The 24,011-nt window shown below is 43.4% G+C and overlaps 1 protein-coding gene across 4 annotated transcripts in view; it reads right to left on the bottom strand.

Annotated features, from left to right (window-relative positions):
• Txndc11 (thioredoxin domain containing 11) overlaps positions 1–24,011 on the bottom strand; it is a 63,543-nt gene that overhangs the window by 862 nt on the left and 38,670 nt on the right. For 2 of the 4 annotated variants that reach the window (XM_027424781.2, XM_027424783.1), the window contains 6 exons: positions 19,828–19,940; positions 17,370–17,570; positions 12,850–13,642; positions 9,877–10,019; positions 9,385–9,494; positions 5,055–5,135 (listed from right to left, as the gene is read on the bottom strand). In XM_027424781.2, the coding sequence (XP_027280582.1) occupies positions 5,055–5,135; positions 9,385–9,494; positions 9,877–10,019; positions 12,850–13,642; positions 17,370–17,570; positions 19,828–19,940 (1,441 nt within the window). The remainder of the gene's footprint in view (positions 1–5,054; positions 5,136–9,384; positions 9,495–9,876; positions 10,020–12,849; positions 13,643–17,369; positions 17,571–19,827; positions 19,941–24,011) is intronic. The other 2 variants (XM_027424782.2, XM_035447250.1) reach the window with 2 other exon arrangements.

Below are 24,011 nucleotides of genomic sequence, written 5' to 3'. Positions count from 1 at the left end.
CAGTTCTCTGTGGACTTGAGGTGCCCCAGACTTGCATTGCAATTGTAATGTAATTTGACTTAAACAAAGTGTTTGTCTGTTCCTGAGGGCAGAACTTAAGTGTCTCTACTCAACTTTCACAAAGACAAGCAGGCTCATGCCTAAACCTAAAGCCAGTGAATCATGGAGGAGGAAGAATGTGGCTACTCTGTCTGAGCTATTGGCCGTGATCACAGTCCTGGGACAGGGCTGTCCTGGGTTACCAGGGCTTTTAACAGTGCTCAGTAAAACTGAAAACAAACAAACAAACAAGAAGCCAGTAACAACACACTCTTAATGCACAGTATCTACAGCATAAAGTGTTCTTGGCTGAGGGGGACTGTACCCCAGGCTGGGAACACTAGACTCACACCTGGACAGATTCTACTGGTAAATGAACTAACCAAGGGAGTAAGATGAGTTATGGCCACTCAGCCCTGATACACAGATGTGAGTAACATTCAAAGGGGTCCCTATGTTCCATGCTCTAATTCAGAAAGGTCCTTTTCAGAATTCATCATCTAATTGTCCACACAGCCACCAAAGTTTCTCCACAGGCATGTTTACATAATCTAGCCAACATAATTCAAAACACCTCTCTCTACAGTTCTGCCTGAGGTTAGTCAACAGACAGGAATCAACACCCTCAGAGAATGAAGGAATGGAGGTGACAGGACCCCTAAGGCAGCATCCCACAATGCTCTCCTCAGTGCTTTATATTCTCAGACAAGTGATGTGGGCTCTGTAAAATGTGCCTCAGAGAGCTGTTCTAAGGGTTAAATAAGTTAAGTGGATGTTCAATATTAGCTTTTACAAAATTTCATTTTTAACCAGTTATGGTGCCATACATTTCTAGTCTCTCGGGCAGGAAGATCAAAAGTTTGAAGCAAGCCTGGGCTACATAGTGAGACTGTCTCAAAAATGAAAAAAAAAAAAAAAAAAAAAGTAAAAATAAAAATTAAAAAAAAACAAAAAACATGGTTCCTTAATGACCATTAAGGGGCTGGAGAGATAGCTCAGTGGTAGCTCACATGGTAGATCACAACTGTCTGTAACTCCAGCCTCAGGGGATTTGATTCCCCTTTCTGGCCTCTGAGGGCACTACACACACATGCTGCACAGACATACACGCAGGCAAAACACCAATGCACATAAAAATAAATAAATCTTTTTTTTGTTTGTTTGTTTTTTTCGAGACAGGGTTTCTCTGTATTGTTTTGGAGCCTATCCTGGAACTAGCTCTGTAGACCAGGCTGGTCTCGAACTCACAGAGATCCGCCTGTCTCTGCCTCCCGAGTGCTGGGATTAAAGGTGTGAGCCACCAACGCCTGGCTAAAAATAAATAAATCTTTAAAAAAAAAGAAAAGAAAAGAAAAAACTGTTGAGATACCTCAATATGTCTCTTAGAGACATTTACAGAGGCTGGTAAGCAGAATGCTATTTTGAAGTCTTGGGGAAATGTTATGGTTCCCCAATTGTCATGCTAAAATGCTTTCATACCTTTTATTTATATTTTTGTTATGTTTTGGCTTTGGAGACAGGGTTGCATTCTGGACATGGCTGGCCTGGAACTCACTGCTTAGACCAGGTTGGCCATAAACTCAGCAATCTGCCTGCCTCTTGCATATTGGGATTAAAGGTGTGCACCACCACACCCTTTTTTTTTTTTTTTTTTAAGAAAAATTCACTTTTTAAAAAAGCTGCATTTAAGCTGAGCATTGGTGGCACATGCCTTTAATGCCAGCACTCAGGAGGCAGAGGCAGGCGGATCTCTGTGAGTTCGAAGCCAGCCTCATCTACAGAGCGAGTGCCAGGATATGCTCTAAAGCTACACAAAAAGACGCTGTCTAGAAAACAAAAACAAAAAAAACACCCTGCATTTATTTTGTGCTTGTATACAGTTACAATGGCGATCCTGTGGAGATCAAGGGACAACTTCTTCCACCATCTGGATTTTCAGAATTCTTACCAGCTGAGCCATTTTGTTGGCTGTTTTGTTTTAGACAGAGTCTCACTCAGTATGTAGTCCAGGCTGACCCTGAAACCTGTGATCCTCATCTCTGTCCCCTGAGCTGGGGTCATAAGAGTGTGACATGTGACATGCTTGCTTTCTTCTCTCTCTCTCTCTCTCTCTCTCTCTCTCTCTCTCTCTCTCTCTCTCTCTCTCTCTCTCTCTCTCTCCACCCTCTGTTTTGATTCAGGGTTTCTCTGTGTAGCCCTGGCTGTCTTAGAACTAATTCTATAGATCAGGCTTACCTCAAACTCAGAGATCTGCCTGCTTCTACCTCTCAAGTGCTGGGCTAAAGATATGTGCCATCACTGCTTGGGATATACTTTTTTTTAAAGGTCAAATGTTGCTGTTTTTGTTTCTTTCATACATTTAAAAAATGAGCTAGGACACAGAATTATCTATAAACTGCTTCTAAAAAGTAGTCCTTTTAATCTGGGAATGGCGGCTCCCATCATTAATCTCAGCACTCGGGGTTACATATTGAGTTTCAGACCAGCATGAGAAATAATGTGAGGCTCTGGTCACAAAAGAATAGGAAAAAAAAAAAAAGGTTGTCCTTTTGAAAGCATGGTAGTAAGAGGTCCCACTGCTAGTCAGAGATCCCCAGAAGCAGTGAAATTCTTCCTGGGTGCAACACTGAAGTATCCTTGTACCTGCATCCGCTGGCTCAGAGCTTGGCCCAAATATCTGCAGTTTGGAATGTCCTCCATAGTATGTTAGACTGCTTGCTGGCTTGGGGACTGGCTTTATGATAGCGCTGTGTAAGGTGGTTAAGGTCCACATCCCAGCCTCCACTTTGAAAGAAGAGAGGTAAGGCCAGACCAGAGGGAAGCTAGGCAGGTTGCACTGTGGGCAGAGGGCAGGCATCTGACTGCAATGGGCACAGTCAATGTAGTTTTCAGGGATGTAAAAATCATACAAGCACTATCTTCCAATGCTCGTAGCCTTCACACCTCAGAAGCAACCTTAGCCTTCACACCTCAGCATTATCAACACCTTAGTATTCTCACTCTGCACATCTCCACCTTGTATAGCATTTGCATTTTCCATACTGCATGTACAGCTTTATGCTTCACTAAAAATAGCGGGAACAGGTGGACCATGAAAACAGTCTTATTACTGTCATCCAACAGTGTTTTTTTTATTTCCTTTTCTGTGAGCCTTTGTACTTGATAGTTGATGGTCGTGAGCCACTTTTAGCTCTTAGAGCTGTCTAGTGGCCCTCATAGTCCTTACTCAGATGATTGCTTCCTGCTGGGCCAGTGGATCTCTCTATCACCTTCTGCCCCCTTTTATTTATTTTTATACAGGTAATAGTCACATTATAATTCTCTCTTCCACCTTCTGGGTAAGCCAAATGCTCTCTGGACCGGCTAATGATGAACTATCTCCACTTGTGCCCACCATCTGTCTTTAGGAAATGAGAAAAATCCCACTCCAAACAATAAAGGCTTTGATTCACCAGACTCTCTGTGTTTATCAGACATGGGCAGTCTTCTACTCTTCAATATTAAGGGAGACAGGAGGGGCTGCAGTGACCTGGAGAATTCACTTTTTTTTTTTTTTCTTTTGACAAAGAGTCTCCCTTTATAACTCCTGATGGCCTTCAACTCAAAGAGCTCAGAGCCTTTTGAGCTGGAATTAAAAGTGTATGCCACCACACCTGGCCTGCACTCATTCTTTTATTATACAAAGCAGGGAGTGCTGGCCAAGCATGTCCCTCTTGTGCACCTGTCCTGCAGGTGTCTTTCCTTCCATGTACACAGCTCATTAGTCCACCTGCTGAGAGCCTTTGCCTGCAAAGGCATTTATTGTGTGCTGTAATACTTTTTTTAAATTATGTTTGGAATTCAAAAACTACATATCACTATGCTACATGCCCAACTTGTGTCCCACACAAATGAAATTGCTGGTGTTAGTATACATGATTTCTTGATTATATGGCAATTTAACACATCTTAGAAAGGAAATGGCAGAGCCAGCAGTGGAACAGACTGAGTCACACTCTGTTTTTAGTGAGTGATCTGACAAGCCCCTGCTACAACATTAAGTATTCTAGCACACATTCTTTGAGATAAAGGGCAAAAACAGAGTCAATGATTTGACAAAGTCCAAGGAAGCCCTCTCCCAGAGAGGCCTGATGAACATGGCAGTGGTGCAATGACTTGTAAAATGCAAGAAGTTAAAACAACAGTGACTGCAACATGGGCATGGGCCAGGCCCTCCCTAAGGGATCCTGCAAACACATTTCCCACATGTGAATGAATCCCCATGTGGACCTATTCTACAATCAAAGGGAAGTTGTGTGTGAGAAAGGGCCAGCATCCTTTTCTTTCTTTCTTTCTTTCTTTCTTTCTTTCTTTCTTTCTTTCTTTCTTTCTTTTTTTTTGTGGAAACATTTGGGCCTATGCTCATTGCCAAGCCCAGATCTCTTTGCTGATGTCCCACCCATTTACTGTAGCTTTCAGCATAGTTGGGTGACAGACAACCTCTGAGAAGACCGTACACATGCAGAGAGAGCTCCCTAAGAATGGAGTAGTGGGTAGGGAACTGCTAGTATCCCCTTGGGTGAGAGGGACCAGTGGGTATCAGCAGGACTCATCCCACACAAACATGAGCACATTCTGTCAATTGTAGCATCACACAGGTATGAAAACTAACTAGTTCTCAGGGCCACATGAATGCTTGTGTAAGAAAGCATCAAAGAAAACCAGCACATGCCAGGTGTAGTACATGCCTTTAATCCCAGCACTTGGGAGACTGAGTTCAAGGCCAGCCTGGTCTACATAGTTCTAGAACAGCCAGAGCTATATAAAGACCCTGTCTCCAAAAAACAAAACAAACAAAAAACAGAAAAATCACAACACATGACACTCCAACACTAGAGCTCTTCTATTCTACATCCCTAATGGCACAATTTTATTGAACACAATGAAAGATTTACAGTGGAAGCCCATTTCATCATCTTCAGGCCTCAACAAGAAAGTCCCACCTGCCCCGCATATTGAAAAACAATCAGCCTTACCTATTGCAGGGAAAAAACAAAACAGTAGGAAGACGGTCAACCATGAATTCCCAAGGAAGATCATTCTGAGACACATCAATCCTGACAAAGGCAAAGAGAAAAGATTGGTACAAAGTGACTGGCCAAACCTGAAGAACCTGGAGTATTTCTATGCTCCAGGCTGAACCAAACCTCTTACTACAGGTGTAAGTCAGGCATCTACACTTTCAGAACATGCGCCACTGTATACCCTGAGTAATACAGGAACCTAAAACTAAACATGAATCTCCCAAGCTGCCTCAGTGAAGGAGTACTTCATCTGCCAACAGGACCTGGCAAGCACTTGGATTGGTGCGTTAGTTCTAGAAAAAGAAAGCTATTGAGCACAGCACACACAGCAGGTCTCTTTGAAGAGCACACTTGATAGTCTGTAAATCTGAAGGCCAAGATCCATATACTTTCTTAACAGAGTGCCAGTTCTTTTTCCTTTTTAAATTTGTATTTCCCCCATCATGGAGCCTTGCTGCTGCAGCTAGTCAAGTTCTCACTATTTAGCCCAGGATGCTATCAAACTCTCAGCAGCCATCTTGCCTCATCATCCCTAGTGCTGGGATTACTGGCATGTGCCACCAGTCAGCAGATTAATTTAAGAGTATAAAAAATGGCATCTACCAAATGACCCACACTGTGGTCAGTTACTGTGGATCCACGTGTGTTGACCCATACATAGGGCTGATGGCATCCTTTAAGTGGGGGATATTCAAGACCAGTGCACACAGAAGATGAAAATGTCTGGACCTATTAATTTGGTGGGGGTTTTCAAAAAGTGTAAATGGTGTGAGACAATCAGGCAGTATAAACTAATGTTATGTATTTGCTCAAACTAGCATATGGGCAAGGAATGTAGCTGAATTGGGAGAGTGCTCACTTAGCAAAATTGATAGCAAAGCCCTTCTTAAACCAGGCATGGTGGTGCACACCTATAGTCCCAGCACTCAGAAGACAAAAGCAAGGGGGTCACAAGGTCATCCTTGGCTGCAGCTTGTGGAGGCCAGCCTGGGAAACAGGAGACCCTGTCTCAAATATACACACAGAAAACTCCAAAATTGGAACAACTAAATGCAAATGCAACCCCCCACATACACATCTTTTAACAAAATGCCATGTCTACATCTGCCTGTAAAAAATCTGTCTAAAACACTAGAGCCCCTTTCAGACAAGTGGTACTGGCCACCATATTTTATAATTGAATGCTTCTTCTCTCCTAATGTGTACTTCAATGAAGAGTCAACTGTGAAGTGAAAATACTGTAAAAGCCCATGGGAACTGCACTGGGCCCCGGAGGCATCCTTCTTGGGATCCTTTCAGGTATGGCTTATAAACTGACACAGGAGCAGCCACACAGCTCATACTTTATTCTTGTCCATAATTAAATGAAAGTACTGATTTAGCAATGGACAGAACTGTCTGTTATGCCTTCACTACTGACATACACTTTCCTGTTGCTGTGAAGAATGCTGTAAGGACTGACCCACAAATCTCTGGAATTCCTATTTTCTTAAGTCTTAAAGTGAAATTAACTGAGTCAGAAACATACAATTGTTTTTTGTAACTTCTTGTAAATGTAAATTACATTAGTTATATCTGACTGCAACAACTTTACCAATACAAGATCCTGTCACTTGGAAGCATTTATAAATATAAGTGTAAATGACACTTTATTGGTGTTTCAATTTGCATTTCTCAGGTTATAATTTTCCATTTGTTTGTTTATTCTGTCATATGCCTGTGTTCTTTGTCTACACCGGAGTTTACCTGTCCTAAAGCTTTTTTTTGCCCCCAGACAGGGTTTCTCTGTGTAATTTCAGCTGTCCTGGAATTCTCTGTAGATGAGGCTGGCCTCAAACTGAGAGAGATCTGCCTGCCTCTGTCTCCCAAGTGCTAAGATTAAAGACATGCACCGGCACCACCACCTGACCAAACTTTTCATTATTTTAAAAACTCCTAAAAAAAAAAGTTCATTTACTATTTTAAGACAAGTATCTTGTAGTCTAGGCTGGCCTCTAATTGACTATGCACTGAAATGGCCTTGAACTTATGATCCTTCTTCCTATACCCCCCGGAGTGCTAGAATTTCCAGCATGAGCCACCATCTGGTTCACCTGGTTTATGCTGTGAACTGAACCAGGGCTTTGTGTATACCAGACAGCACTCTTTATCACCTGCACTACAACCCCAACCCATTTTAAATGTGGCGTATCTAGAATATGAACTCCTGATTCTGAACACTGGTCTCTAATTTATATGCTCTGTAATTCTGGGCCAGTTGCCCAATATTTCTGTGCCTCAGATTAGTTACAAGAAAATGATGGCTAGATACAGCAGCTTCACTGGGTGTTCTGAGGTTTAAGGCTATATGTATGTAACAATCTCTCAGCACACTCACTTTTCAATTTTGGTTCTGATTATCACTGAGAATACATAGCAGGAAGCAGGTGAAATATAAACATATAGATATTTATGACTACATTTTACAGCATGTTTTTATTAGGACTAGGATTTATAGCTGAGTGGTAGAGCACTTGCTTTGCATGAGGTTCCAGATTCAATCCTACCACTAACCAAAAAAAAAAAAAAAGCATCAAATATGTTGTTTTCACTGCACATACTTGTAGTGGAATATGTTCATCTTTCGTTATCTTTTCATCAGAAAGATTATATCTCTATCTTCTGCTATCTTTTCCCCATGATCTGGTCTTTCACATTTAGTGACAAGGAGAAGCTATATCTTAAAGCTAAACTGCTCACTTCCTAATCTTACAAACTGAATTTGAGGGCTTGGTAAACTGCTTATTATATAAGCATAAGAACCTGAGTTGGATCCCCAGAATACACAGAGAGCCATGTATGGTGGTGCACTTGTGATCCCAGTACTAAGAAGCAGACACAGTAGGATCCCATGACCCAGTGGCCAGCCAGGCTATTCAACTGATGAGCTCCAGGTTCACTGAGAGACCCTTACTTTAAAAAATAATATATACCACACCATCAGTTAGCCATGGGGTCCCAGAGACCCTCCAAACTGATTGTTCTTGGTTGCTGACCAGAATTAGATGGTAAGACCCTATTGCAGACACACCCTGGGTACAGGACAGAGAAATCAGCTAGAAAGGAAACAGAAGGGCTTCCCTTCTAACCATAAGATGCTACCAGGCATTGGGGAGAGAAAAGCCATCAATAATGTTACCAAGTGGTAGATCTTACATGCTATAATGTTGACCTCCATGCAAGATGTGCCCATAGGCATAACAGTGGCAGGAGTATTTTCTGATTGGATTTGAGGGATAGGAGGGAATTCTTGCCTGGTCTGTACAACTAATCAAAAGACCAAACTCACTACTGTTGCTTTACTAAACACACATGGTGTCCAACTGCCTTCTAACTATTTATGCTTATACCCATAGGCAAATGCTGCTCTCAGCTCTTATCAGAGAAGCTTTTCTGTCTGTAGACAACAGCTGTGAATGCAGAAACTCAGGGAGATGTTAAGATTTAAGAACTGATGACTGGGGGAGGGATGGCCATTGCAATTATGAACTCACAGCATTTAGTCATAAAAAGGGGAAGGGCTCATGGGCCTACCCCTCCTGAGGATCCATTAGCTATTGATGAATGCTGGGGAAGAGGAAGTATTGATCTTCAATGAGGTATGTCCTCTATGCTCTAGTGTGTAGCTCCACAGCCATGAGCACGTGAGTGACTCTGGTTAAACCCAATTACAAAACAAAAACAACATGAAGTCAGGATGGGGAGAGTAGACTCTTCTCAAAATAAAACAAAGCAAGTATACCCACATACACAACTGTCAAGGAATAAATGTAACTAAACTGGTATTTGAAGGCAGGTGTGGTAGCTTACAACTGTAACCCTAGCACTTGGTAGACCAAGGCAGAAGGACTGCCAGGAATTAAAGGCCAGCCTGGGCTACATAGTAAGCTCAAGCCATCCTGAGCTACAGAGAGAGAGAGAGCCTGTCACAAAACAAAGTATTCAAAATGTGTTTATACAAAAGCCCACATAAAGCTTCTATGGAATCACAAAACCAGACACATAGCTATTAACAAAGTCTTCCTCTGGATTTCACCAATGAAGAGGGAAACAAGGGCAAAGACCCTGAGTCCCAGGGCTGGGTGGTAAATTCTGGGCATCCCCTTCCCAAGACTTCCAAGCAGCTAAACCTGCCTATGAATCCGATCAGCAATAAACATCTTCATGATCATTAGATTCAAGCCCACCTCCCATGGGTTAGGTGGCAGAGAGGACCCATGATGCTGTAGACTGGTGTTCTTACCTAGCCACAGTAAATGTATCTTCTGGCAGGAGTCGAGCTAGCTGGATGAAGATGTGATTGAGAGATGGGCAAAAGCCGCACCATTTTGTGTAATAGAGCAGCAGAACATCCTGTGGGAAGGGGAGACAGTTACTCATACCTGGTCTGAGACCTCATTTCCTGCTATGCTGAATCCTGAAGGCTCTGAGTCATTGATTGTGCAGGAATCATGGTGAGATTTCTTTTTTCATCTGTAGTTGTAATTATATGTTTTCTTTATGGTCTCAGCAGTTAGAAAAGCACCATGCAATCAATCTGCTCATGTCCCACCACTAGACTAATCTGCATATCAAAAATAGACTGTTTTCCCCCAAGTGACTACAGCTGTAGAATTTAACAGGAATGGATGGCTTGATTTTTGCTCCACTCTTGAGCCCCTACACCTGTTTCTTGTAGTGATCAGGGCCTCATAATGCTCAAGTGCTCTACCATGAAGTACCTCCAGTCCCATACCTGTTTCCGAAGAGTTACTTCCCAGAAGGTATCAGTTGTCACTTCAGTGATTAAATGCCGAGACGGAAACTGGGCAGAATTACTTCCAGTAAGATGCCTTTTCAAGGGACTGTAGAGAACACTGAAGTTTTGAATAAAAGACTCTAAAAATGAAGAGAAAATGAGATCATCTTTGCTCTAAGTACAAGCAGAGTAGCGCACCTACTTTAAAATTGAAATGATGCCTCATGCTTACTTTTTTTTTTTATTGCTGTAATTTTATTTTTGGGTTTTTGTTTTGAGACAGTATCTTATTTTGTAGCTCTGGATGACCTGGAACTTGCTCTGTAGACCAGGCTGGCCTTGAACTCAGAGATCCACCCACCTCTGCCTCTTGAGTAATAGATTCAAATGTGTACACCTCCACACCCAGCTCCATGCTTATGTGTTTACCCCTGGGACAAAGGTGCCCAGGCTGCCAACATGTTTGACTTTGGTAGTGTCAACTCTCAGAGGACAGTCCGTTACTAACAAAACACCATGTAGGTGGAATGCGCAATACAAATGGGGATTCCAGTCTGCTCTTTTCCAAAGAGACTACCCATACATACACAGAGTGAGAATGTACACAGCAAGACACACTGTACCTTTTGCAAGAGAGGCAGCTTGGACACTAAGCTCTTTAAGCATCACTATAAATGCAGTGTCAGTACAATGTGAAGGTGTTTAGTGCTCATTAACCTGAGGCCAAGGAGCTTTTTGATTCCCTTTATTAAAGTCCTTCAAATTTCCTTTTTAAAAAAAGCTAACAAAAATAAACAATTATACATGATGAAAAAAATATATAAATAAACCAAGTAATAAAAGTCCTAATTTAAGCAACAATCTCACCCTTCCCACCAGTGCCACCATCTCAGAATCCTCTGCCTCAGTGAAGCAACAACACTAGTCTGAACTTCGCTTCTCTCTTCCAACTCCCTTTAATGGAGTCTTAAGACAATGAATGACTTCCTCTGCAGAAGGAGGAAGTGAAGAGTGTCATGTGAACACTGAAGACATGTCCTTATCATGGCTGAAAAACACTTAGCTGGCTATTGTTTTGGACTGTGAAACTAAGATTTTCCAATCTGAATAAAGCCTAAATTCTGAATTCTAGGGACTCTCAAAACTGCTACCAAGTATAAAATAGCTGGCCCAACAGAAGAGTATCACTCATAGAATCCAGAGAACCCAATCACTACTTAAAAACTTACATGCTCTCCTGGGTGTGGTGGTGCACACCTTTAATTCCATGCCTGAAAGGCAGAGGCAGGTGGATCTCTCTAAGTTTAAGGCCATCATGGTCTACATAGAAAATTCTAGGCTAACCAGGGCTACATAGACAGACCGTATCTCAAAGGAAAAAAGTAAACCAAGTAACAGTAACAAAAACATGGTTAGGGTCTAAGGAAAGACAGCATGTCGGTGAAGAGCACTGACTGCTCTTCCAGAGGACCCGGGTTCAGTTTTCAGCATCTACATGGTAACTCACAATTGCCTACAATTCAAGTTCCAGTAGATCCAATGCCCTCTTCTGGCCTCTCTAGGTGCCAGACATATATGCAGGCAAAATACCATACACATACAAAAATAAAAATAAAATTTTAAACTACATGCTTGGGGAGATGGAAAGATAGCTCTGCAGTTAAGAGCACCAACTGTTCTTCCAGAGGACCCAGGTTTGATTCCTAGCATCTACATGGTTGCTCAGAACCACCAGGGGATCTACCATCCTCTTATGGCCTCTGCAGATAACCACACAAGTGTTGGTATACAGACATACATGCAGCAAAACACCCATGACATAAAATAAAAACAAATATCAAAACAAATCACACAGTTGTTTCGTTTTAAGAAAATCCACTACACCAATATATCATGAATTGGGAGTAACTGGACTCCATAAAGTGACTGGTCACAGGTTTGCTTTGAGCATCAAGGAGCTCTTGTAATTATAATAATTTGATACAGAAAAACCAACATTACATTAGTCCCTTCACAAAGGTGGCTAATGTGAATACTTCACCTGGACTGATGAAAGGATAGCCAGAAGGACTAGTACTTAGGGGAGCTGTGCTCGTCCTGCTTTCATACTCTCTCAACCTGGAAATCAAGTCCCTCTCACTGTCAAATTCCTCTTCTCTTCATTTGGCAAACATTGGCTCTCCCTGCTTTTCCAGTGATGCTGAACTAACGAGGCTTTTCAATTCTTACTTTCCTGTGTTGTATGTCAGGGACTTCGGCAAAGCCTGGGAACAGGACAGCATAAGTTCATTTGCTGTTGCTGCTGCCAAGCCCCAGGAGCCAACTCTGGAGAACTTTCCCACAGTAAAGCCTTAGGTCATCTCAAGTGGATTTCACTGGTTTGCAACCTGCTCTCAACACTTGTATGTCACAATGTAGGGACTGGGGATCAAGGCAGGCTTCCTCAACATGCCATAAAACTTTAGTAGAAAAAATGGGGCTCACTGGCCCTGACACTCATACATTCAACCCTGTGAAACAAGAATGAGCAAGACAATCTAAGCTCACTCCTTTCTGCTTCAGTTCCTCTCAATTGCTGGTGCCATGTTCATCAGCCCCTGCACGTCCTACTAGAAAGGCTCTCATCATTCTGTCTGGCATTGGAGCCAGGTTCCTGGGATTAATGCTTGCTGAGCCTTGGAAATGCGACGGAAGTTGCTAGTCTAGGTCCCTTAGCTCCCATAGGTTAGCTGACAAACTCAACCAGAATTTGGCTGGTAGAAGCTTCTACTCTATTTACCAGACAAACTGGCTTCTTTTCAAAATAACCAACAGATAAAGACAACTTATGGTCAGTTTTCTGAAGACTTCAAAGGACCTATGAAGCTGGCATCATCCCATGATCGGCAATAATGAGACCATCAATGCAAGTTATGGCTCTTAAACTAAGCAAACCTTATCATGCTCAGGGAGACAAACCACCTACAGTACCTAGAGTGAACTTCATGAGGGCTTGTTCGGGGTCCAAGATATAGTGCGACTCTTCTTTCACATCAACAATTGTGGCAAACTCTTTCACAGGAGCAGAGCTAGGGGCACCTAGTCTCTCTGCATATAACCAAAATAAATTGGAATCCAAAAGGTAGATATTCAGGGTCTTGTTGGTTCTGCAGCTCAGGCCTGTGAAGGTTGTGCTAGTGAGGCCCACTTCAGGAAAGTGGTACCTGTTCTCCTCAATGTGAGGAATGGAGCTTGGGGCAGTGGCCTCACAGCTCTTCTTGAGGGAAGAGAATGTGATAGCCGGGGCTGTAAAGACATCCTGTTCAGAGCCAGTGAAGCTTGCCATGCCCCGGGATATGGTCCTGCAACATGCAGTGTAGTAGCTGAAAGGGCTGTAGGAGGTTAAAAAATTGCTGCATTCTATGCTGCCTGACACCACGTGATAAAAAGTCTGCTCCTTGAGGTAGAAAGAATCCAGAGCAGCTGCCATCTCGAAGAAGCTGCACTGTGGCATGCTCACTGAGCTCGGCTTAGTACCACCCACTGTCTGGTTGACACACAGTTCACAGACATTGTGGGTCCTGGAGAGGGCTGGCCCCTGTGGCAGCACCACCGTGTTACAGCAGGGAGACGCTGCCATTAGCTGAACATCAGGCAGTGGAGCTGGCAGCTCTGGTGCCAGGGACTGGAACACAGGTGCCTCCATCCGCCGAAGGTGCTGAAGGAGACGCTCCACCACCTGGTCCCCACGACAGTTATTGTACTCCAAGGCCACTTCGGTGATCTGAAAGACAGGGCAGAGCTGGTAAGAGACAAGGACTATGGATGTAGAGAAGGCAGCTATACTGCCTGGATAGCATCCCTAAGTCACAGGCAGGAGTCCAGGCCAAGACTGCCTCAAAGGAGAAGTGGTCATACCAAAACTCTCCAGCTCTAGCTGCCCTGGAACTCACTCTGTAGATCAGCCTGGCCTCAAACTCAAGAGATCTGCCCGCTTCTATCTCCCAAGTGCTAGAATTAAAGGTGTGTGCCACAAGTCTTTTTTTTTTTTTTTTTTTTACAACATTGCCCCTCTATCAGCAAGCACTGAACCATTGTTCTGTGGAGTGATCAGTCAGCAGTCAATAGGGCCAAGGTCTCTTTATTCGGATACACCAGCCAAGCGCAGGCCAAAGCATGCCAGGGCAGCCAGGCCAGAGCGAGGAGGAGGGAGCAGGGAGAAGGGCAAGGAGAAGGGACGGTTCACTTGTCCTCGGTCCCTTAAGAAGCCTTCCTAAATCACCTTAAACTTCCCCTCACCACGCCCTCACGGGCGGGCGTGTTCTGGCACACCTGTCCAGGCTACTAACAGGCGGGACTACAGTGTCTCCCTACATTGTTCTGAGTTAGAAAGTTCTAGAAATGTCTGCCCACCATAGATGAATCCACCACAGATAAATAAAGTCCATCTCAGAATGTGTCCAGACTATTAAAAGAATCAGAACAGACTTGAACCCTCTTGCTTTCCAGGTGAGTGTACTTTCTTCACACTGTTAACATTCCCCTATGTTGTCATTTTTCTCTCCATCTTTAGTAAGTCTGAAAACTATGCAAATACATATATAGATTTAAGTAAATTTATAGCATCTATTCTCCCAAATATATTCATGCCTTCCAGGAGATAACCAATCCAACCTGCTTCCAACTGTCCATGCCCATCTTTCCTTTCTAGAGCACTTCTTCCCCTCCCTGTACCACTGTGGCTAGAAACCAGCTCATCCTCATCTCTGCTCAGTCTCCTCAGGTCACCACCCCCTCTTCCTAACTTCTAAAGTATGACCCTAAGCATAATAGATACTCCTTGGCCAAGTGATACTTGGTGGCTTTCTATTACCTGTAGGATAAATACAGTCATATTCTGGCCCACTTGCCTTTCCAGGCTCATGCCACCCCATTTAGAGCTGAGCCTTACAGTGCTGCATTTTATTGATGTCTGGCCAAGGACCCTGCCTCCTCCTCCAGCTGTTCCTAAGACCCTCAAATTGGGAGGCTGCTCAGGTAAAGGCAATCCCATTCTGAATAGTAAATGAACTAGCTTCTTCACTCCTAATCCCTGACACCCTTCCCACAGCCTTCCCTTTTCTTTACAGGTTTATGAATGGGTCCTCACAATAGGACCAAGTTTGAGCACATGTGAACACATTGCATTTCAGAGAAACGTACACAATATCCTTTCTTGAAGAGAGTAACCACCTTACTCTCAAGTTTAAGGTCATCTTCCGCTACTTACTAAATTCAAAGCCAGCCTGGGCTACATGAGACTGTCTCAAACAAACAAGAAGTGTGTAGGTATGTATGAACCATTAAATGAATACATTTCCAATTTAGACAATTTCTATGACAATATTTATGGAAGATTAATTCAAAACATATTTACAGACTAGCCCTTGGAATAAAACATCACTTTAGGTGATTACCTAGTGTTTTAAATTACCCCTCACCCATAGAAACATCATCCTCCTTGACAGCATATTGTGCCAACAGGACAGGCCTTGACAACCCACAAAGAGCTCTGGAACCCTCCACCCTTCCTGGACTGGTTTATATTCAATGATAAAATAACAGCTACTCCCCAGGGCTCTACACACCCCATAAAACTTTAAGATCCATTGCTGTATTTTATAAAATTTCCCCAAATATGAATATTCATTACAGAAAAATAACAATGTTCCTAGATCATTTTCTTTCCTTGTCTGGTTCCTAGTATCTCACACAGCAGCCATACTCTTAAGGGGTGAGGCCTCCTACCTCTCTCCTATGAACTAAGTAGGTTTTCACATCACAAGCCTCTTACAGAAACAGTTTGGAAAACAAAATTTATGGTACATGCTGTTAATGTATTTCAATCTATGTCATATTTAATGTAAACAATTAAGAACTTGGTAAACAATTATAAATGTCTGTGCTATCAATATTTCTGTTGTCTTCTATCAAAGAAATCTCTTAAGTAGATGCCTCTTCTTACTTGACTCAAGCTGTGAATGCCTGAAAGATCACTCAGAGTGGAGAACAAGTCAAAAGGACACTGCTACTACATAGCACCCTAGGAACCCTGTGAAGAGTCACAGGTGAAACTGATTTTTAAAAAGGCCTGCTAGTAGATGCTAGAAACAGAAGATGTGGGGAGATGCTCATCTGTGAACAAAAGCAATGTCTCCCTCTGGTGCCAAACTCAACCTCAGCCCTCTGGAGTGAGGGTCTGGACTCCTGCCAAAACTACCCACCTCTCTTCGAGCCCAAGTCAAGGAAGACAACATCCCAAAAGTAAAAAGCTACAGCCACAGGTACAAGCAAGGCTGAAACCTTGTCTTTCCTGCAAAGACCTTGATGGATCTTAATCTAGATGACATAGAGGCCCTGGCATGGAAAACAGACTCTTGGATCATAAAGCACACGCTTTCTAAAGAAATGAAGTCTTGCCGGGCGTTGTGGCGCACGCCTTTAATCCCAACACTCGGGAGGCAGAGGCAGGCGGATCTCTGTGAGTTCGAGGCCAGCCTGGTCTCCAGAGCGAGTGCCAGGATAGGCTCCAAAGCTACTCAGAGAAACCCTGTCTCGAAAAAAACAAAACAAAACAAAACAAACAAACAAAAAAAAAGAAATGAAGTCTTAAGACTAGTTCAGTGGAAGGAACTGAACTACTTCATTGCTCTCTCCTTTCTTCCTTTAAAGCCAGACTGTGGCATCAGTCAGAAGGTTCCCAATGGAGATAACAACTTGAACCAAATGCTGAAGAACAGCATTGAGTCTTGGCTGGTGAGAAGTTCTGCCCCAGCCTCCAGAGCACTGTTTGCCTGGCCTGGTCTCTGCTACATTGGCTGTCAGATTCTGGTTTGGGCCAATTAAGAGATCCTTGAGGGAAAGAAAAAAATAAAACCCTAGTAAATCCAATTTAGCAATCCCAGGCTCACTCTGCTGATTGTTATTGCTCCTCTAAGTGCCTCCAAATGATCCATGTATAAAATAAACTCACGCCTAGAGAGAACGGATGTCCCCGAAAGCAGAGGGGGAGGGAGGGAAGACTCCCGCAGCACCTGTCTCTGGAAATCTGTCTATCCATGCAGTAAGAAACGTCAAGAGAAAAGACACGCAGCACCACTGCAGCTGCACCTGGCCACTGTGTTGCTGCCCCCAGGATGAACAAAGCTGGCAGCCTGGCCAGTCCCATGACAGTGGCATTTCCTAGGCCTTATCAGCTTGCTTGTGTTCCCAATACCCTCTAAACAGGAACATCAGTGCAGTCACCTGGTCTATATCTGGGGAGGCAATTTCATTTCCCTTCCTTCCTAGTCACCCCTGACCAGATCAACAAAGATGGTCAGAGAATCTGGGGGAATCCTTGTCCTAGGCAAAAACCACTGAGCCATAGCTACTATTCTTGATGGCCACACTGATGATAGACTAGTGCCCCTGAATGTGGAAGAAGAGCTATGAGAGGATCGCCAGGACTCCTACCTCGCCAGGACTCCTACCTCATCCAGGAGAGGATGCCTCTCAGCTAAGGGATCAAAAGGTATGAATAGGAAGAGTGCTGGTCCTTTCTTCAGCTCATTGTTCAACAGCAGACTCTTGCCTCCATGGGGCTGCAGCCATCGGAAGAGTGTCTCCTGGTTTTCTGAGGCCCACTTATAGATGTTCTCAGCTGTGAAGTTCATGACTTCCCTGGGGAAGACCTGCCAAGGACAAATTCAAGAGAATAAAACAGAGGTGAGTAAGACAAGGCAGAGCCAAAGTGTTAGCACTGTCCTCCAGAGGCCTGGTCAAGCCGCACTGTGAGGGAGAAAAAAGCACCCAGAAAAGGTACCACTGATGGCTGTAAAGCCAAGACTCAGCCCACCTCTCCACACAGTCTCACAAGTGTCCTTAACAAGTGGGGAGAAAGTCACCATGGGAGCAGGATGTCACTTTCACATCACTGGGTTCACCTTTTGCTGATATAGACTCACCTATCCACAGACACTCTCCCTGCCTTTAGGTGACTGTAATGACCTCTAATCGCCCTGTCTAGGGAAAGTTACAGAGCACCATGAGATACTTATAAAAGAATCTAGGCTACTGTCCTTGATGAGCGGATTTTAGAGCTTAACCTTAGCTTGTCAAGCCCTGCCCTAGAGGCCAGAGTGGAGCTTCCATTACTTAGAGCCTACACAGGCTTTGTTGATGGTTACCCCAGTAACTGGATAAATTAGTGAGTGACCTAAGCTTACAAAAGGCCCCAGATCACACTTTGTGTGTAGAGGGAAGGAAAGAGACACTAGTGTTGTTGCTTTGTTCTTCTGTAATGTGAAAGTACTTTTGAAAGTCCAGTGACAATAAATCAGAGCTTCAAATAATTTCCAGAGTGAAAGGTTTCACAAGATGAAGCATGTAATAACAACCAGAATGGAGATTGGGATGTGACCACATAATGAATGTGCCACTGCTTCTGCTTTTTAAGACACTACTATTCCAATGACACGTCACTTGATAAAAGGCATCAGCTGATAAACAACTGAAAGCACCCAACTGAGGCAGCAAGCCTGAACAGTTTCAGAATTACTTCACAGTTCTCCTTTTCTCCATTACTCTTCCTTGAAGCCCTGTGCTATAAATACATATAGGCTAAAACAATGGTGTAAGAAAATGAGAGCTAGCAAAGCAGATGAAGTGAAGAGTGAGACAGGCACAAGGAAAGTGAACAGGCAGTGGGAGAGGCAATCACAGCAGTGATGCTTAGAGTATGACAATGAAGGTTTAAAACACACCATAAACATTTCCATTTGGAAAACACAAAAACACATTTAGGACTATAAATAGCAGGAAGAAAAGCACAATATCCAAGATATGAGAGTTAGGCAGGTGCTAAAATGGCTGGCAAACAGGGGGCACTCTTTGGTGAGGGCTCAACAGCAATTGGAAAGACCCATGACCCTGAGCTAAGGGCAGAAATAATCACTGGATCTCAAAGCCAATGATCCTGTTGAAAGCCAGCAATCCTGCCAACAATGAAAACACCTCAGAGGGCCAGCAAGAGGGCTCAGTAGATAAAGGCACTTGCTGCCAAACTTGATGACTGTGTTCCATTCCTAGGACATATATGATGGAAGGAAAGAATCAACTCCTGCAAATTGTCCTTGGACCTCCGTGTGTGTGTGTGTGTGTGTGTGTGTGTGTGTGTGTCTGTGTCTGTGTCTGTGTCTGTGTCTGTGTGTGTGTCTGTGTGTGTGTCTGTGTGTGTGTCTGTGTGTCTGTGTCTGTGTGTCTGTGTCTGTGTGTGTGTCTCTGTGTGTGCACGCGCATATGTGCATGTGACAAAATTAATAAATGTAACTAAAAATAAAATACTTCAGAAAAATAACCTGTCAGCAACGACTGTGGAAGTTGCAAGGACACAGATGTGAAGCTTAACACTCAGAAGTAGGTAAGTAGCAGCAGTCCCAGCAAAAAAGCAAATGAAATCAGGGAACAAAGGAGAAATGAGAACCTAGGATCTCTGAGGTGAGAAGCTACCCACTTCTCCCTATGTCTTGACAAGAACTTCCACTGTTATTGTAGGAGAAAAGCCCCTCACATTCCTGCTCTTCATATAAGAACAAATGAACAACACTGCCCAGTGGAAACTAATCTCAGAGAACGTGGGCCTACAGTAAGAAATCACCAACTGAGTAACCACAGTTTCACTCAAAAAGGGCAACTGACAAAGCTGTATCACAATCTAAGTGCTAAGAAAACAAGATCTAAACAATGCATTCAAGAGCCCCCTAATGCACAGATTTTTACCAGGGGCTGGGCTCTAGGGTGGGCTTATAGGAATTCTCAATTTGCACATAAAATCACTTGCTCTTTCCTAGGGAGAGGTCCATACATTTTGTCCAGTTCTCATTGAGTCTGTGACCTACAATAAGGTTAAGAACCACTGCACTAATACGAATGTGATTTTAAAATACTTACAAGTGATGTGTTGAAATGTCTATGTAAATACACACTTCCAGAGTGTACTAAGGATACCAGTTTCGCAAGATGTTTATTTGTGATAACCCCAAATCGTATTGTTCCTAGGTAATCTGAAACAGAAAATTTTCCTTTATTAAAGAGGAGGCCTAGGCCTTAAAACAATCACAAACCCATTGATCCAGTCCTAATGTGCCTATCCCCTAGGGCAAGGCTGTTGCTAACCTGGCCTGGCCCCAGGAGGACCAGCTGTAGAAGCTGGAGTCTTCACTCCAGTCACTTAGGCTGAGGAGGCTACAACCACCTGCAGTGAGCTGGCCTGTCTGCTTTGCTACCCTGTTCCCCTTGCTCAGACAAACCTACCTCTGAGCCAAGGTACAAGCTGGTGTCTCTGGACACAGCCAGCTTCTTCTCTTCACTTATCTTGTTCTCCCCTTCCCTGACTACCCACCTAATAGCAAGTGCCCAGGAGATGGAAGCTCTGGGAAGATGTTGGGACTTTATCCTATCTTGATGGCACTTTTAAGTACCTATATTGTCTTATTTATTTACATTTTCCTTCATCCAAATTCCTCTTAAGAATTCAAGCTCTTATTTATTGCTGGTACCCTACTAGTTGGATGAGGATAACTCTGAACTTTTTTATCTTCCTACTTCCACCTTCCCAGGACTGGAATTATAGGAATGTGTCACCACAAAAAGTTTATGGGTTACCAGGGATCAAACCCAAGGTTTTATGCATTCTAGGCAAGCACTCTACCAACTGAGTGGCATTGCATGCCACTAAATATATGTGAAATGAATGAGTCTAGTATATACAGAGAACTCAAACAAATTGACATATAAAAATGATTAAAATGGGCACATCACAGAAAGGGAATGGACCTGGCTAACCCTTACATTGAAAAATGTTCAAACTCATCTAGAGTAAAGCAAAACAATACCACTTTTGCCAAACTACCTGAAATATAGGCTTAGGAAATAGGGAGTATCAATGGCCAGCAGAGCAATGGAAGCTCTGATACAAGAAGGTAAAATCTGGGACTTGAGAAAGAAGTTTGTGCACTGTTAGGAACCAAGAAGGGATACCAGTAGCAATCTCTTGTGTGTCCTAGGAGTCACACTCAGGGACACTAGCTAGCAGACACTGACTGTACAGATGGAAAGGATGAGGAGGTCTCACATATGTCCTAGTAGTCACACTCAGGGACACTAGCTAGCAGACACTGTACAGATGGAAGGAATGAGGACATCTCATGTATGTCCTAGGAGTCACACTCAGGGACACTAGCTAGCAGACACTAGCTGTACAAATGGAAGGGATGAGGAGGCAGAAGTATCATAAAGCACAGAAATACCTCCAAGACAGCAGAATTGCTGTCTAAAAACAACAACAACAACAACAAAAACCTTATACTTGGAAAACAGTATTCTTTCCTTATGGGCACATGGGAGTAAAAGTGTATAAAGAACCTGAAAGGGGATACAGTTGCACACAATAGCCCAGACACTCTGAAGACTGGGGCAAGAGGAATGTTTGAGCCTAGGAGGAGCTTAAGACCAAGCTGGGCAAAATTTAAAGACCTATCTCTAAGGGGAGTAAAACTGGTTTGGTGTTGGGACACAAAGAGAGTTATATCCTCATCTGTGGTGCTTTTGTTACTAAAAATTAACAAATAACTAAATTTAAATTTACTGTGTGTGGACCTGCCACATACCAGTACAGAGGTTAAAGGACCACCTCTGATATAAGTTCTGGGGATAGAACTCAGGCTGTCAGGCTTGGTAGCAAGAGCGCTTATCTGCTTAGTCTTTACTATTTTTCAAGAACATGCAATACTGTAGTGTTTGAACAATTAATTCTAAAATAAAGGGGTGAGTAAGACAGTAGAGGGAAGATTGTGTCCTTTTCTATCCTCCCTGCCTTATTACAGATGTTAAATAAGGTCGTAAACTTTGAATGTTACCAACTCATAGCCAAGAAGCCAAAGTATAAAAATATGAAGGCATTCAACACACAAAAGTGTCATCCTCAACCAGGTGTGGTGGTGCACAGGTTTAGTCCCACCCAGCACTTGGAGGCAGAAATTAGTGGATAGAAAGTGTGTCTGAGGCCAGCCTGGTCTACAGAGTGAGTACCAGGACAGCCAGGGCTGTTACATAGTGAGATCCTATCTCAAAAACAAACAAAAAAAAGTGTTCTTCAAAGCCAGGCGTTGGTGGCGCATACCTTTAATCCCAGCATTCGGGAGGCAGAGGCAGGAGGATCTCTGTGGGTTCAAGAACAGCCAGGTCTACAAGAGCTAGTTCTAGGACAGCCTCCAAAGCCACAGAGAAACCCTGTCTTGAAAAACCAAAAAAAGAAAAAAAAAAAGTGTTCTTCAGTCCCAAACCCTACCTTCCAGCATTGCCAGAAGAGGAGGAGCTAAGCAGAATAGTGGGAATGTGTCTTTACCCTGGTAAACAATTCTAAACACAAACCTAACAAGTTTAAAATGACACAAGAGAAATACAGGAAGAATAAACCAGAAAGTAAAAAGAGTGGTTTGTAAGGAGGCCTGCATATCCCTGAGCAGGACTGTCTGCACTTGACTCAGAGCCACAGTCATGCTTCACATAATCCAAAAACTAAATCAGGGGAAATGGAGAGAACCTACTGTAGAATGCTGACACTAGCAAATAAACGTAACTGCAAATGGTTAACACCACAGTGAGGAGTGCAGGGGAAAGAGCCAACCTCAGTAACTAGAGGACTGTAAAATTAAGAGCAAAGAGATAAGGACCAAGTCAATAAATCTCATCAAGAAATATGTTTCCCACAAGGCTATAAACTACCAATTTTGAAACTACTACTACTACTTCTTTATATGTAAGTATACTGTCACCTTGGGCACCAGGATATTTACTAGTAGGGTAAGAAGTTGTACTGTAGGAGGGAAGGTTAAAGTATGCTACACTGGAATCAAAGAACATTGTATAAGCTGGCTTTTAATTTGTTCATTATGTATGTAATATAAAAATATGGATGCTTTCGTATCACGAGGGCATAAACACATATGCTTCCTAGCTCTATCTGCTAGATCTTGAAGTATGGTCTCCCTGATACTGCCAAAAAGTACACCCAGCACTCAGATCTTCATCTCCAAGTGTCAATCCCCACTGAAAGGCACCAGGCTCTTGCAGAAGAGGCTGATGAGAGAGAGAGGGGAAAGAAATGTGTATGCTATGGTCCTAGGGATGGACCCTGGGCCTTCCACATGCTAGCAAGCACTCTATCACTGAGCCATTCCCCAAGTCCCTTTTAAAAGTTTAAATTGTAAACACATTAAGTTAAGATAATGAAAATATCAGGGGGAAAAAAAGCAGCACCTAAGATAAAGTATGAACTGCTAGCACCTAAATGACACTGTGAAGGGACCAGCTTCCCTTTTGGCAGCCATAACGGCCGAACACGTGCTTCTATGACCTTGTCCTAGACACTAGAAAGTCAGATGCCTGCCTCGTGACAAGGAAACAATCAGAAGTTAGTCACTAGAAAGTCAGATGCCTGCCTCGTGACAAGGAACCAATCAGAAGTTATGGTGGCGCTATACTTTAAGACCCTAGGTGTGCTTTACGGATAAGTGCACAGCAATGACGCACAAAGCATAGCAACCACCCTGGGAGGACCTATGGGCCATAACAACCAGTTGACCAATCAACACAGGGCAAGCCCTCCAAGCCTGGAGGCACACCAATCATGAGCCTGTGCATACCCCTAGACACTCCCCTTATGCTGCCCTACAAGATCGGTACGCAGCCGTTCGAGCTGTCTTTTGCTAGCCATCCGCCATGGCGGGTGGGTGAAAGACCCGAGCTAACATGGGGTTAGCTTGTTAAATTACAATAAAGCCTCGTGCAGTTTGCAGCAAGCTCTCGAATCTGCCTGGTGATTGGGGTGACCGCAGTCGTGGCCTGGGACCCCGGATACCTGAGTAGGGTATCCTGAATATACCTGAGTAGGCTGAATCCTGTCGATCAGCTGTAGTTAGAACAGGAAAATTAGCCTTAGCCAATAAGGACACTGATTTGGTGGACTGCCGAAGTCATGATATGCTGCAGCAGAAGAATAAAAAGTGGCAGCCTGACCCAGAGGCTGAATGAGGCTATTCAAAGGTCAGTCTAACTGCATCAGTATGAATGGA

This window comes from Cricetulus griseus, chromosome 7 (genome assembly GCF_003668045.3).
Source record: "Cricetulus griseus strain 17A/GY chromosome 7, alternate assembly CriGri-PICRH-1.0, whole genome shotgun sequence".
In the NCBI taxonomy this organism is placed as follows: domain Eukaryota; kingdom Metazoa; phylum Chordata; class Mammalia; order Rodentia; family Cricetidae; genus Cricetulus; species Cricetulus griseus.
The sequence above is the reverse complement of the archived record's forward strand: the minus strand, read 5'-3'. Positions and strand labels throughout refer to the sequence as shown.